At 40.8% G+C, this 15,230-nt stretch overlaps 1 protein-coding gene across 2 annotated transcripts in view; it reads right to left on the bottom strand.

The window, feature by feature from the left end:
• The window catches only part of RGN (regucalcin), a 28,281-nt gene extending 26,013 nt beyond the window's left edge, over positions 1 to 2,268 (bottom strand). The window contains exons 1-2 of one of the 2 annotated variants that reach the window (XM_037822397.1): positions 2,077 to 2,268; positions 270 to 452 (exon numbers count right to left, since the gene is read on the bottom strand). In XM_037822397.1, coding sequence (XP_037678325.1) covers positions 270 to 452; positions 2,077 to 2,239 — 346 coding nt within the window. In that variant the 5' untranslated portion in view covers positions 2,240 to 2,268. The remainder of the gene's footprint in view (positions 1 to 269; positions 453 to 2,076) is intronic. The other variant, XM_037822398.1, reaches the window with a different exon arrangement.
• Between the last annotated feature and the right edge of the window lie 12,962 nt (positions 2,269 to 15,230).

Raw genomic sequence — 15,230 nt, 5'->3', positions numbered from 1 at the left:
TAAACAGTAACCAAAAAACCCTGTATTTAAAACTCATTTAAACTGCAAAAAATATCAGTCTCTGCTGGACACCGAAATTGAAAAGAATATCTAGAAAAATTTTGTCACAGAATTTTTTTCAGTGATGCAAGTTATTCGAGTTAATAAAAGAAGAACCCAAGACCCATTATGAATAACACTTTTCCCATTAGAGCAGTGAGCCCTTTCTAAGTTATATTATGGTTTCCTCCAAAGCTTGGAAGGAGGTGCTTCTTTCCAATGAAACATACCGGAAACATATCTCCCAGAGGGATCCACCTTCCCATCATTGAACCGATTGTTCTTCTTATCTTTATCCACTGTGGCCAGAACAACTGCTGACTTATATTCCCAGTTCAAAGCACAGAACTTTGTTCCAACTGTGGTGACATAGCCACCTGACTGGCGAAGGGCCACAGAGCTGACTGGGGCATCTGCAAAAGCAAAAGTAGCAGTAAGAATGCAGCAAGCAGTCAGTAGCTGAGCAGCACAGAGGCCATTGTGCCACCTGGCATCTCTTAGAGGAGTCTAGGTCTTTCACCATGGGAGTGCTATCTTCCTTCTGTTGAATCGCGAGTATATTTGCTGAGCATGAACTCTGCGTAGTGTCCTGGGCAGCAAGGATAGAAAGGGGAATCAAACTCAAGTCCTCTGAAATTTCCCAGTCTAGTGGGAGGAGCAGGGAATTCAAACCACAGCAGTCATAATCCACCGGCGGCAGGTGCCACAATAGAATGTATCAAGCTCATAGGAGGAGGGGTTCCTAACCTAGGGGCAACCAGAACAGATCCAAGACACTCAATCTGCCTGACCTCCAGGAAATTCAGAGACACACAAATTGTATTTAGTTAAAGCAACAAGATTTTGTGAACACACCCCTTCCCCAGCAATACAGGGCTTGTCTTGTTTAAGGGGCCCTATTTTAATTGAAAATTGTTTCTCAAATCCTTTTTGGAAGGAAGCATGGTAAAAACAACAAATAGACATGTACATGCAGTGATAGTACAATCACATCACAGTATATTACTATATTTTCTATTTTTAAAGTTTTTCTGGGTTTAATATTTTTCCGTGACTAAGAAAACTCTTTTGTAAAGGGTAGATATTACTGTGGTGAGCAGTCACAGGAAACAGATTTATCTGAATTTATTTAGAAAACATTCCCTAAGCACCTATTCAGTCCAAGGATCTGGGTGTTCTGGGAGCACCTCTTAGCTAAAAGCCCTGGTCAAAAGTCGATTCAAGACATTGAGGGCCCCAGGAAATTTGTGGAACTCTAACAGAAGGGACACACTCTCATCAGGGGTCCTAATCTGTGGTCTGGGACCTGCTTCTCCATGAACTTTCCATAATACTGCTGACCCCACAAGCCCTTTTCACTAAAAAAAAAAAAGCTTGAGGCCCCCAGTTCTGGGTTGACAGCAACCCAGAAGTACAGGAATTCCTGGTATGTCTTCCCACAAACACAATAATGAAAACAAGAACCTTCTTTCTGTCACTAATCACATCAAGGCCATTCCCTCGGACCATAAAATCTGATAAACCACTCCTCTGGAAATCACATGGGCATAAAGTTCATCACACTAAAGTGCACTTAAAATTCAGTTATGAATCCTCTTTTGTACAGTGAACAAAGAGCCGCTGGTTTATGCTTTTTCACATTGACATACCTGTCACTTTCTTGAAAATTGAGGCCTTGGCCTCGCCTAAGGGAGATAGCTTTTACTGTGCCACTAACTGGTTTGACAACGTTCAAGGCTGTCATCTGAAGCTGTTCACGAAAGATACTACAGTGCCTCCTCACCAAAACAAAACGGGGAAAGTTGCCCCTCAACTGCAGAGAAAAAGGAAAGTATCATCCACCCATGATTTACCCCTGAGTCAAAGTGAGAATACATGGAGGGCAAACACAGAGAGTTTAACAATCCCCCAGATTTAAAGCATATTCAGTGTGGGTTGATGAGAAGATCCCAGGGGAATGACAAACACTGGGCAGCAGCCCCACCACTGGGAAGGGATGACAATCTGCGAAGATCAGAAAGCAGCTTTTCTCCTTACCCACGGTCACTCGCTGCACTTGCTTGGTAAGTGAATCCCACCGGCACACCTTTCTGGCAGGAATATCTATGAAGAGCAGACAGTTGGACACTTCTTCCCACACTGGAGACTCACCACACCAGCAGTTCTCCTGCAAAACACACTCAATCTTAATGGAAGACATCGTCAGGCAGAGATCTACTGAAGGTAACAGAGATAAAAATGAAATGTAATCGCAGGGAGCAAATGAAGTAAAATACCCAGCTTAACAGCCAATCAGATCCCAATACAGACTAACTTAGACCTGGAAAGGCTGGACACACTTTCCCCAAATCAGAACAAGAAAAGAAACATCATGTGACAAGAGGAGACAAACAAAGAGACAAACGAAGACCTAGAAGATAATTTACCAGTGATTTTTAAAAGCAACCTTCTAAAAAGAAAAAAAAGAGAAACACTCCAAAATCCATACCTTAGTTCTAACAACCCTGAGAGCCAGTAAGGCTGCCCTTTCTATTTGTATGGCAGGCCAGGGGGTGGGCAACTCCCTCACTGGTGGCCCTCTGGGTGGTTCCATGTCACCTTCTCCTGCTGCCCTCCCTATCCATTGATGCTGTCAATTCCCTTTCCTGATCTCTCAGAGGCCAAGGACTTACTCATTGATCATTTTAGATCCAGAACTGCAGTTTTAGACATGTCTTCACCAGTAAGAATACACTGAATTAGAACTAACAGCCATTTTCAAATTCAGAAAGTGGAAAAGTGAAGGAAGGAATATTGTTTAGTCACTGTGATTAGGAATTCACTCACAGCCCCCTCAGCTATTTCTTGCTGCCTAGGAAGGTCCTGTGCCTGAACTCCACCGGCAGGAACATTCTATTCTTTGACTTTAGGCCAGACTGTGTGTGACCAGTGAACTGAGAGAAGAAAAAAAAAAAAAAGCAAATGATCAGAAAAGAACAGAACATTACCTAGGAAACCCAAGTGGGAGAGGAAAGACAGGCAAATTTCAAGAGCCTTTTTCTCCTTCCCAGACTTTGCCCTGAGGAGGTAGGTGGGTTTCCAATGATGATAAAAATTGCTGGCTTCTTCATCCTTCTCCTGGGGCAACTATCTGCTTTGAAGTGGTCATACACATAAGTGGCCAAATGAATGATAGGGAAAAAAAAAGGAAAATGACATTTGGTTTAAGATTCTGTTTTTGAAAGAAACACGTATGCACACAGCTCAAATCGGCCTCAAATACTGACTGCCGGCATCGTAGTATTTGCAATGTTCACTGACTGTTAAACATTGGCACAGGCTCCAAAGGCCTTCATGCTATCGATTTCAGTTAGGCCCAAGATCGGACGCACGACTTTTGTAAGAGCTACATTTAACCCCACGCTCCCCACCCTGCTTAGGGGGCTGGCAAATGTCCCATTACCGCCCAGGCTTCAGAGAGCGTGGTCCGAGAGGGCACTGTAGCCACAAGAGGGTGGCTGGGGAGTGGGGAACGGGGACAGAGGGTCAGGTGCCTGCGCCACACCGGGGTTACCTGTGCGGGCGAGGGGCCTCCGCCCTTCCGGTATTGCCGCGGCAGGCTCACGTGACCGCGATTAGCTGGGACGCTGACGCAGGAGGCCGCTTCTCCTTCGGCGCGAGGCACTGCTGAGGGTGCAGCAGCTCGGCCGGGCCGAGGAGGCTGCTCGGCGCGGAGCCCCCGGCGGGCCGAGGGGAAGTCGGTCTCCTTTCGGCCGCTGTCGCTGGGTCTTTCCTCTCCAGACCGGGGGCGGGGAGGTTGGCCGGACTCCGGTACTCAACAGGCTGGTAAACCTCTAGGGCGGCTCGAAAATCATGCAGCAGAGGAGGAGAATTTTGGCTTGAGACACAGCGGTCAGGTGGGTAGTGTGCCGCAGGCTGGGGAAGGGGTGGGCACTTGACAACGCCAGCTTGCACACTCTCCCCCCGCCCCCTTTTGGAAGACTCCTGCAAAGCCACACCGGGGGCGGGGATGTGTGTCGGGGACAGAGGCTTGGGGCCCAGTGTACCCGAGCTTTGCAGTTTGGACGAATATCTAAAGTTTATCTCTTACTAACAAAAAAAAAAAGTTGTTAAAAATGCCTAACAGTTGAGATTGGGACCAGGGTCCGATTAAACACAAACAGGTTAACAAGGAAAGAGGGAAGTTAAACAAATCCTTTTCCCTAATCAAGAAGACCCTGAGGACTGGTGGGCAATTCCCGCAAAACGTTTTTGATGGGGGAGGAAGGGCTTTTTATTTTATTATTTATTTATTATTTTATTTATGTATTACTTGTTACTTATTTTATTATTTTATTTGATCTGATTTTTAAATCATGTGGAGAAAGCGATGGTAAGCAGCCCTCAGCTATACATTCACCATCGAGAGCCTAAAGTATTCCTGGTCCTCCACTGACCACTCATAGTTTCTCTAAATAACACACAAATTTAAAACATTTTTTTTTAATTTAAGGGAGGGAAGTAACGAGAACAGTGATTGCCCTTGTGGGGATTAACTGGAAAGGGGAGTAAGGGAACTTTCTGGGGTGATGAAAATGTTTCATATCTTAATGGAGGTTTGAGTTGCATAGGTGTATGCAGCATCAAAAATTATGGTACACTTCATATTTGTACATTTGATTGTATGTATTCAGTCCAGGGTCTGTTTTACCTCATTATTTTTTTTTTAATTTCAGTTATTTCTTTATTGTGAAATGTAACATATATACAGAAAAGTGATAACTTCCAAAGTACAATAGAACAGGTAGTTATATATGTAATTTCAAAGAATGTTATGCGTTATAGTTCCACAGTTTCAGTTATTTCCTTATTGTGAAACATAAGACATACAAAGAAAGGTGATAACTTTTAAAGTACAATTTAACGAATAGGTATAGAGCAAATTTCAAAAATGTTATGGGTTACAGTTCCACCATTTCAGTTATTTCCTTCTAGCTTTCTAATACCTTAGCATCTAAATGAAATATTTATCTAAAGACTCAGTATTCGTAATCCTTGGTTAAATCATATCTTGCCTGTTGCTACCCCTTCCTCTGGTTTAGTGTCTAGGCAGTGAAGACCTTAACTTGATCATATTGGAAAGGGTGTCAATATTATGGAGAAGGGGGCTGCTCTGGTGGTTGTTCTTTTTTTTTTTTTTTTTTAATCATTTTATTGAGATATATTCACATACCACGCAGTCATACAAAACAAATCGTACTTTCAATTGTTTACAGTACCATTACATAGTTGTACATTCATCACCTAAATCAATCCCTGACACCTTCATTAGCACACACACAAAAATAACAAGAATAATAATTAGAGTGAAAAAGAGCAATTGAAGTAAAAAAGAACACTGGGTACCTTTGTCTGTTTGTTTCCTTCCCCTATTTTTCTACTCATCCATCCATAAACTAAACAAAGTGGAATGTGGTCCTTATGGCTTTCCCAATCCCATTGTCACCCCTCATAAGCTACATTTTTATACATCTGTCTTCGAGATTCATGGGTTCTGGGTTGTAGTTTGATAGTTTCAGGTATCCACCACCAGCTACCCCAATTCTTTAGAACCTAAAAAGGGTTGTCTAAAGTGTGCGTAAGAGTGCCCACCAGAGTGACCTCTTGGCTCGTTTTGGAATCTCTCTGCCACTGAAGCTTATTTCATTTCCTTTCACATCCCCCTTTTGGTCAAGAAGATGTTCTCCGTCCCATGATGCCGGGTCTACATTCCTCCCCGGGAGTCATATTCCACGTTGCCAGGGAGATTCACTCCCCTGGGTGTCTGATCCCACGTAGGAGGGAGGGCAGTGATTTCACCTTTCAAGTTGGCTTAGCCAGAGAGAGTGGGCCACATCTGAGCAACAAAGAGGCATTCTAAGAGCTCTAAGGAGGAGACTCTTAGGCACAACCATAGGGAGGCCTAGCCTCTCCTTTGCAGCAACCATCTTCCCAAGGGTAAAACTTATGGTAGAGGGCTCAACCCATCAAACCACCAGTCCCCTATGTCTGTGGTCATGTTAGCAACCATGGAGGTGGGGTAGGCGAATACCCCTGCATTCTCCACAGGCTCCTCAAGGGGGCACTACATCATTTTTTTTCCTTGTTTTTCTTTCTATCTTTTTTTTTTAACTTTCCCTTCTTTTTTAACTCACCTGTATGAAAAAAAAAGTTAAAAAGAAAACAAACATACAATAAAAGAACATTTCAAAGAGACCATAACAAGGGAGTAAGAAAAACACAACTAACCTAAGATAACTGCTTAACTTCCAACATGTTCCTACTTTACCCCAAGAAAGTTACATAATATAGCAACCTTTTTGTGAACTTGTTCCTACTATATCCATCAGAAATTAACAGACCATAGTCATTTCTGGGCATCCCTAGAACGTTAAAAAGCTTATCTGTTCTTCTTGGATTATTGTTCCCCCTTCCTTAATTACTCTCTACTGCTAGTTCCCCTACATTCTACATTATAAACCATTTGTTTTACATTTTTGAAAGTTCACATTAGTGGTAGCATATAATATTTCTCTTTTTGTGCCTGGCTTATTTCACTCAGCATTATGTATTCAAGGTTCATCCATGTTGTCATATGTTTCACGAGATCGTTCCTTCTTACTGCCGCGTAGTATTCCATCGTGTGTATATACCACATTTTATTTATCCACTCATCTGTTGAAGGACATTTGGGTTGTTTCCATCTCTTGGCAATTGTGAATAATGCTGCTATGAACATTGGCGTGCAGATATCTGTTCATGTCACTGCTTTCCGATCTTCCGGGTATATACCGAGAAGTGCAATCGCCGGATCGAATGGTAGCTCTATATCTAGTTTTCTAAGGAACTGCCAGACTGACTTCCACAGTGGCTGAACCATTATACAATCCCACCAACAGTGAATAAGAGTTCCAATTTCTCCACATCCCCTCCAGCATTTGTAGTTTCCTGTTTGTTTAATGGCAGCCATTCTAACCGGTGTTAGATGGTATCTCATTGTGGTCTTAATTTGCATCTCTCTAATAGCTAGTGAAGCTGAACATTTTTTCATGTGTTTCTTGGCCATTTGTATTTCCTCGTCAGAGAACTGTCTTTTCATATCTTTTGCCCATTTTATAATTGGGCTGTCTGTACTATTGTCATTGAATTGTAGGATTTCTTTGTATATGCAAGATATCAGTCTTTTGTCAGATACATGGTTTCCAAAAATTTTTTCCCATTGAGTTGGCTGCCTCTTTACCTTTTTGAGAAATTCCTTTGAGGTGCAGAAACTTCTAAGCTTGAGGAGTTCCCATTTATCTATTTTCTCTTTTGTTGCTTGTGCTTTGGGTGTAAAGTCTAGGAAGTGGCCGCCTAATACAAGGTCTTGAAGATGTTTTGCTACATTATCTTCTAGCAGTTTTATGGTACTTTCTTTTATATTGAGATCTTTGGTCCATTTTGAGTTAATTTTTGTGTAGGGGGTGAGGTAGGGGTCCTCTTTCATTCTTTTGGATATGGATATCCAACTCTCCCAGCCCCATTTGTTGAAAAGACCATTATGGCTCAGTTCAGTGACTTTGGGGGCCTTATCAAAGATCAGTCGGCCATAGATCTGAGGGTCTATCTCTGAATTCTCAATTCGATTCCATTGATCTATATGTCTATCTTTGTGCCAGTACCATGCTGTTTTGGCAACTGTGGCTTTATAATAAGCTTCAAAGTCAGGGAGTGTAAGTCCTCCCACTTCGTTTTTCTTTTTTAGAGTGTCTTTAGCAATTCGAGGCATCTTCCCTTTCCAAGTAAATTTGATAACTAGCTTTTCCAAGTCTGCAAAGTAGGTTGTTGGAATTTTGATTGGGATTGCATTGAATCTGTAGATGAGTTTGGGTAGAATTGACATCTTAATGACATTTAGCCTTCCTATCCATGAACATGGAATATTTTTCCATCTTTTAAGGTCCCCTTCTATTTCTTTTAGTAGAGTTACATAGTTTTCTTTGTATAGGTCTTTTACATCTTTGGTTAAGTTTATTCCTAGGTACTTGATTTTTTTAGTTGCTATTGAAAATGGTATCTTTTTCTTGAGTGTCTCTTCAGTTTGTTCATTTCTAGCATATAGAAACATTACTGACTTATGTGCATTAATCTTGTATCCCGCTACTTTGCTAAATTTGTTTATTAGCTCTAGTAGCTGTATCGTCGATTTCTCAGGGTTTTCTAGATATAAGATCATATCATCTGCAAACAATGACAGTTTTACTTCTTCTTTTCCAATTTGGATGCCTTTTATTTCTTTGTCTTGCCAGATTGCCCTGGCTAGCACTTCCAGCACAATGTTGAATAACAGTGGTGACAGCGGGCATCCTTGTCTTGTTCCTGATCTTAGAGGCAAGGCTTTCAGTCTCTCACCATTGAGTACTATGCTGGCTGTGGGTTTTTCATATATGCTCTTTATCATGTTGAGGAAGTTTCCTTCAATTCCTACCTTTTGAAGTGTTTTTATCAAAAACGGATGTTGGATTTTGTCAAATGCTTTTTCAGCATCTATTGAGATGATCAATTGATTTTTCCCTTTCGAGTTTTTAATGTGTTGTAATACATTGATTCTTTTACTTATGTTGAACCATCCTTGCATGCCTGGAATGAACCCCACTTGGTCATGGTGTATGATTTTTTTAATGTGTCTTTGGATTCGAATTGCAGGTATTTTGTTGAGGATTTTTGCATCTATATTCATTAGGGAGATTGGCCGGTAGTTTTCCTTTTTTATAGCATCTTTGCCTGGTTTTGGTATTAGATTGATGTTAGCTTCATAAAATGAGTTAGGTAGTGTTCCATTTTCTTCAATGTTTTGAAAGAGTTTGAGTAAAATTGGTGTCAGTTCTTTCTGGAAAGTTTGGTAGAATTCCCCTGTGAAGCCATCTGGCCCTGGGCATTTATTTGTGGGAAGATTTTTGATGACTGATTGGATCTCTTTGCTTGTGATGGGTTGGTTGAGTTCTTCTATTTCTTCTCTGGTCAGTCTAGGTTGTTCATATGTTTCCAGGAAATTGTCCATTTCTCCTACATTGTCCAGTTTATTGCCATACAGTTGTTCATAATATCCTCTTATAATTTTTTTAATTTCTTCAGGATCTGCAGTTATGTCACCTTTTTCATTCATTATTTTGTTTATATGGGTCTTGTCTCTTTTTGATTTTGTCAGTCTAGCTAGGGGTTTGTCAATCTTGTTGAACTTCTCAAAGAACCAACTTTTGGTGATATTTATCCTCTCTATTGTTTTTTTGTTCTCTATGTCATTTATTTCTGCTTTAATCCTTGTTATTTCTTTTCTTGTACTTGGTTTAGGATTGGTTTGCTGTTCATTTTCTAGCTTCTTCAGTTGATCCATTAGTTCTTTGATTTTGGCTCTTTCTTCCTTTTTAATATATGTGTTTAGTGCTATAAATTTCCCCCTTAGCACTGCTTTTGCTGCATCCCATAGGTTTTGGTATGTTGTGTTCTCATTTTCATTCGTCTCTATATATTTAGCAATTTCTCTTGCTATTTCTTCTTTAACCCACTGATTGTTTAGGAGTGTGTTGTTTAACCTCCAGGTATTTGTGAATGTTCTAAGTCTCTTATGGTTATTGACTTCTATTTGTATTCCATTGTGGTCAGAGAATGTGCTTTGAATAATTTCAATCTTTTTAAATTTATTGAAGCTTGTTTTATGTCCCAGCATATGATCTATTCTGGAGAAAGTTCCATGAGCACTAGAAAAGTATGTGTATCCTGGTGATTTGGGATGTAATGTCCTGTATATGTCTGTTAAATCTAATTCATTTATCAGATTGTTTAGGTTTTCAGTTTCCTTATTGGTCTTCTGTCTGGTTGATCTATCTATAGGAGAGAGTGATGTGTTGAAGTCTCCCACAATTATTGTGGAAACATCAATTGTTTCCTTTAGTTTTTCCAGTGTTTCTCTCATGTATTTTGTGGCACCTTGATTGGGTGCATAGACATTTACGATTGTTATTTCTTCTTGCTGAATTGCCCGTTTTATTAGTATGTAGTGGCCTTCTTTGTCTCTCAAAACATCCCTGCATTTGAAGTCTATTTTATCTGAGATTAATATTGCTACACCTGCTTTCTTTTGGCTGTGGTTTGCATGAAATATTTTTTTCCATCCTTTCACTTTCAGTTTCTTTGTGTCCCTGTGTCTAAGATGAGTCTCTTGTATGCAACATATTGATGGTTCATTTTTTTGATCCATTCTGCGAATCTATATCTTTTAATTGGGGAGTTTAATCCATTTACATTCAACGTTAAAACCGTGAAGGCATTTCTTGAATTGGCCATCTTATCCTTTGGTTTATGTTTGTCATATTTTTCCCTCTCTCTATTAATATCCTTTATTGTACCCATACCAAATCTCTTTAGTACTGAACCTTTCTCCAAGTCTCTCTGTCCTGTCTTTGTTTCTCTATCTGTAGGGCTCCCTTGAGTATCTCCAGTAGGGCAGGTCTCTTGTTAGCAAATTCTCTCAGCATTTGTTTGTCTGTGAAAAATTTAAGCTCTCCTTCAAATTTGAAGGAGAGCTTTGCTGGATAAAGTATTCTTGGCTGGAAATTTTTCTCACTCAGAATTTTAAATATATCGTGCCACTGCCTTCTCGCCTCCATGGTGGCTGCTGAGTAGTCACTACTTAGTCTTATGCTGTTTCCTTTGTATGTGGTGAATTGCTTTTCTCTTGCTGCTTTCAGAACTTGCTCCTTCTCTTCTGTGTTTGACAGTGTGATCAGTATATGTCTTGGAGTGGGTTTATTTGGATTTATTCTATTTGGAGTTCGCTGAGCATTTATGATTTGTGTATTTATGTTGTTTAGAAGATTTGGGAAGTTTTCCCCAACAATTTCTTTGAATACTCTTCCTAGACCTTTACCCTTTTCTTCCCATTCTGGGACACCAATGAGTGTTATATTTGGATGTTTCATATTATCTATCATATCCCTGAGGTCCATTTCGATTTTTTCAATTTTTTTCCCCATTCTTTCTTTTATGCTTTCATTTTCCATTCTGTCATCTTCCAGGTCACTGATTCGTTGTTCAACTTCCTGTAGTCTTGTAGTATGAGTGTCCAGAATCTTTTTAATTTGGTCAACAGTTTCTTTAATTTCCATAAGATCATCCATTTTTTTTATTTAGTCTTGCAATGTCTTCTTTATGCTCTTGTAGAGTCTTCTTGATTTCCTTCATATCCCGTACTATGGTCTCATTGTTCATCTTTAGTTCTTTGAGTAGCTCCTCTAGGTGCTGTGTCTCTTCTGGTCTTTTGATTTGGGTGCTTGGGCTTGGGTTATCCATATCGTCTGGTTTTTTCATATGCTTTATAATTTTCTGTTGTTTTTGGCCTCGTGGCATTTGCTGAACTTGATAGGGTTCTTTTAGGGTTTGTAGACCTATTGAAGTCCTTATCTCTAATTTATCAGATCTACAGCTTCGTGGAGTACACTTTCTCTAACTAACCAGCAGGTGGCGTCCACGAGCCACCTGTTCTCCACAAGCCAGTTCTCCCCTGCTTAGCCTTTTTGGTGAGTGGGGGAGTGAGTCTTGTGGGGCCCAATTGGTGTACCAAGCTTGCGTGTGTAGTTGGTGTTGCCTGCCCTGTATGTGGGGCGTGTTTCTGGGCCGTCGGGAAGGGGGGGTGGCCCTAACAATCAAATCTCCCTGGTGATCCTAGAGTTTTAAAGCTGGTGCAATAGTCTAATCCTTCAGTTCAGTCCTGCCACAGTTTGTCTCTGCCACTGACCCACAAGTCCTTGGTATTGGCGTATGGCTCCTGAGACTTGCAAGTGGGCCCCTCTTCCAGGCTGTGCACCCCGGATCCTCTGTTGAGGGATGACTGTGCTATGTTACAAGTGAGTGCCGTCCCCTCAGGGCAGTTCTGGGCTGCTGGGCTGTGTAGGGAGGCTCCCAGTCTGCTGAAATGATGGCTGAATGGGGCTTTGTTAATTCACACTGCTCCACCTTCCCAACTCTGGGACAATCAGCTGAGGTTGCCGGGAAGGCTAATGTCCATGCCCAGTTTTGTGGTGTGTGCCTGTTATTTGAAGCCCTTCCGTCACACTGGGTTGTCTGGGGCAGCTCTGGGCTATGGGGCTGGAGATGGGCAGGAGTGTTTCCTGTCCACCAGGATGGTGGCTGTGAGCGGACACCCCCGTTTTCTTGGGAAGTTGTGGTGTTTAGTGAATTTTCTCAGCCACTGAATTATTGCCTTTTGTCTCAGAGCTCTCTTAGTTCTGCTCTTGACTAGACGTGCCCAAATTGAAAGTCTTTGAAGCTTTCTGTATTGGGCTTCTTAGAGTAATTGTTTTAGAAAAAGAAAAAAGGATTAAAAAAAAAAAAGGGTCCTCCTCAGAGATCTAATGGGTTATTGAAATGCTAAGAGACAAAGCAACCAGGGCCATTAAGGAAAGGTCCACAGGGCAGAGAGATCGGCTTTTCTTCGGGATTTGCATATGCGCCTTAGGGCCTGAGCTCTGCCCTTCCCCTTTCTGTGTTCAGCAGAACTCTAAAAATCCTCTGCTTTTATTTTGGAGTTTTTCGTGTTGTTTTTTTTTTTCTATGCCTGTCTCCTCTCTGCTGGGCTGGCTGCTCACAGATTCTCTGGTGTCTGGTCTCTGTCTATCTATGGTTGGAGTCTGCATCAGTAGAATGAGTTTCCGATAAGAGCAGCCACTGCAGTTCTCCCTTCTCCTTCCCGGAGCTGACAGCCCCTCCTCCCACGGGACTGAGCCTGGCAGGGTGGGGCGCGGGTCCCCTGGCCGCAAAAACTTACAGATTTCGCTGATCTCAGCAGTTCGACATTTTCATGAGTGTTGTATGAAGTATGCCCAAAGACAGATTGCTCTGTGGTGTCCAGTCCACGCAGTTCCTGGCTTTCTACCTACTTTCCTGGAGGAGTAACTAAAACATACAGCTCACCAGTCTTCCATCTTGCCCCGCCTCCTTTACCTCATTATTTATATCTTACAATCTCATTGCCCCATTCCTTGCTGTGTGGACTATCCTAAACCCCCTTAGTACAATTAAATCACAATCATTTTGGTCTTCTAAAACTCTTTAATTCACTAAGGAAGAAGGGCCACAATTATATCTATCCATCTATCTATCTTTCTATATATTTATCTATTTTCTAAACATTTGAGTGTAGCTTTTATACATCAGGCTCCTTGAACACTTAATACTTCCATATACAGTTCCTAAGAATGAGGATATTCACTTATGTAACCACTTAGATCTTTTATTATGATATAAATGTCCTGTGTTCAAAGACCACCCCTGTGGAACAAATCTGGGTTCACTAACTCCTTGCAATTAAGGTGAACCACAAGACATCTCAGTAAGAGGGTGTTAGAAAGAAACTGTTACAGGAATTGGCTTGGTATTAGGTGATTTGTGGAGATTTCAAGGATAGGATTCTGTCAAGAAGCAGAAGTAATGCTATGATTGGGTATCTTAATTCTTATCTAGAAGGTGAGAAGAACAGAGTGATTGAAAAAGCTGATTCATATGAGCCAGGGTAGAACGGTATTTGGTCATTTTTGTGATATGGATTATGTTTATGATTAGATTTGTTTTTCTCTTGATCCATCACAGTCACAGAGTGGCCTTGTCTGATGTTGGTGTTCTGTGGAATTGTTTCAACAGGAGAACACTAGGGCCTGTGAGTGCCAAGCAAACTCCCAGATGTTACTTTCTCAGTTTCCCCATTTTTCCAATGTCAGATGAAGACAGGCTCCAGGACATTAATATATGACATTCTGATCTTCACCATTGCCAAGATTTTGCTGATCTGGAGGTTGCTCAGAGAAAGTGGTCTGCAGTAGGACTAGCGTTAGTCTCTCTGCTCCTTTTGTTGCAGGGTGTTGTTGAATCCCCTGATGTGACAATGGTTGTGCAGCAGCATTTAAGACTCTGGATGGGATCTACTGGCCAAATGCAACACAGGCAATTACCAGAAACAAGACGATTATTAGTTTTTGTAATAGGTCCAGAATCCAGCTGATGTGTTCACTTGCTGATATGGTGATGGCCACAGCTTATATGGCCCCGGAGTTTCCGAGTCTTTCTCAATCTGGATGGCATATTGGTCACCCAGATTGAAAGAGCTCCCTCATCTTTTGTTTTTCCGAGAACATCTAATTCCCTTTCCTATTTTGAAGGACAGTTTTGCCAGATATGGAATTCCTGATTGGCAATTTCTTTCTTTCAGCACTTTAAATATGTCACTCTCCTGCTTCCTTGCCTCCATGGTTTCTGTTGAGATTTCAACATTTAATCTTATTCAGTCTCCCTTGTATGTGACACTTTGCTTTTCTCTTGAAGCCTTCAGGATTGTTTCTTTGTCTTAGACATTTGGCACTTTAAGTATAATGTGTCTCAGTATGAATTTGAGTTTATTGTATTTGGAGTTCATTGAGCTTCTTAGCTGTGTATAGTCATGTCTTCTGTTGAATTTGGGAAGTTTTCAGCCATTATTTCTTTGAATATTCTTTCTGATCCTTTCTCTCTTTTTTCTCATTCTGGGACTCCAATAATAAATGTATTGGTATGCTTGATTGTGTCCCACAGGTCTCTTAGGCTCAGTTCACTTTTTTTTCCTAAAAATATTTTAATGAAAGTTATGTCTGTAAACATTTCATTATACTACAAATGAAACATTTGAATGTTACAGACCACCTCTTCTTAAAAATCAGAATAAAACATATATTAAAGTTTTAAAAGTAGTTTAGATACTTAGATAGGCTACAATCCTTACATTACCCCTCAAATTCACGTGCTTTTTCTCAATCTACTTTGTGACATAAATTACCGTTAACTCCAGATACTGTCATTAATTAGAAATGTCTCAAATTTCAGCTAGTATTATACCCAAACCCTTAAAATGAAGTCTATTTGAATTTGGTTCCTTACAGAAATATTCTTTAAGACATGAGTGTAAATTGTATTTTTAAAAAATGTAGTATTGAAAATAGCAATCTACAGCTTGGCTTATTTAACATCAGTTAAAAAGTTTGCCTCAATCAATTTCCCCTTTTGTAACCACTGTTAGATCCCAGAAGAAGAAACTAACATGTAAAAGGAGTTTCTAACTCAAGGGCCCCACAGCTTATCTCACAAGAAAACAGGTGCCCCATAGACTAAAG

The sequence above is a fragment of the Choloepus didactylus genome, chromosome X, assembly GCF_015220235.1.
Source record: "Choloepus didactylus isolate mChoDid1 chromosome X, mChoDid1.pri, whole genome shotgun sequence".
Lineage (NCBI taxonomy): Eukaryota > Metazoa > Chordata > Mammalia > Pilosa > Megalonychidae > Choloepus > Choloepus didactylus.
The sequence above is the reverse complement of the archived record's forward strand: the minus strand, read 5'-3'. Positions and strand labels throughout refer to the sequence as shown.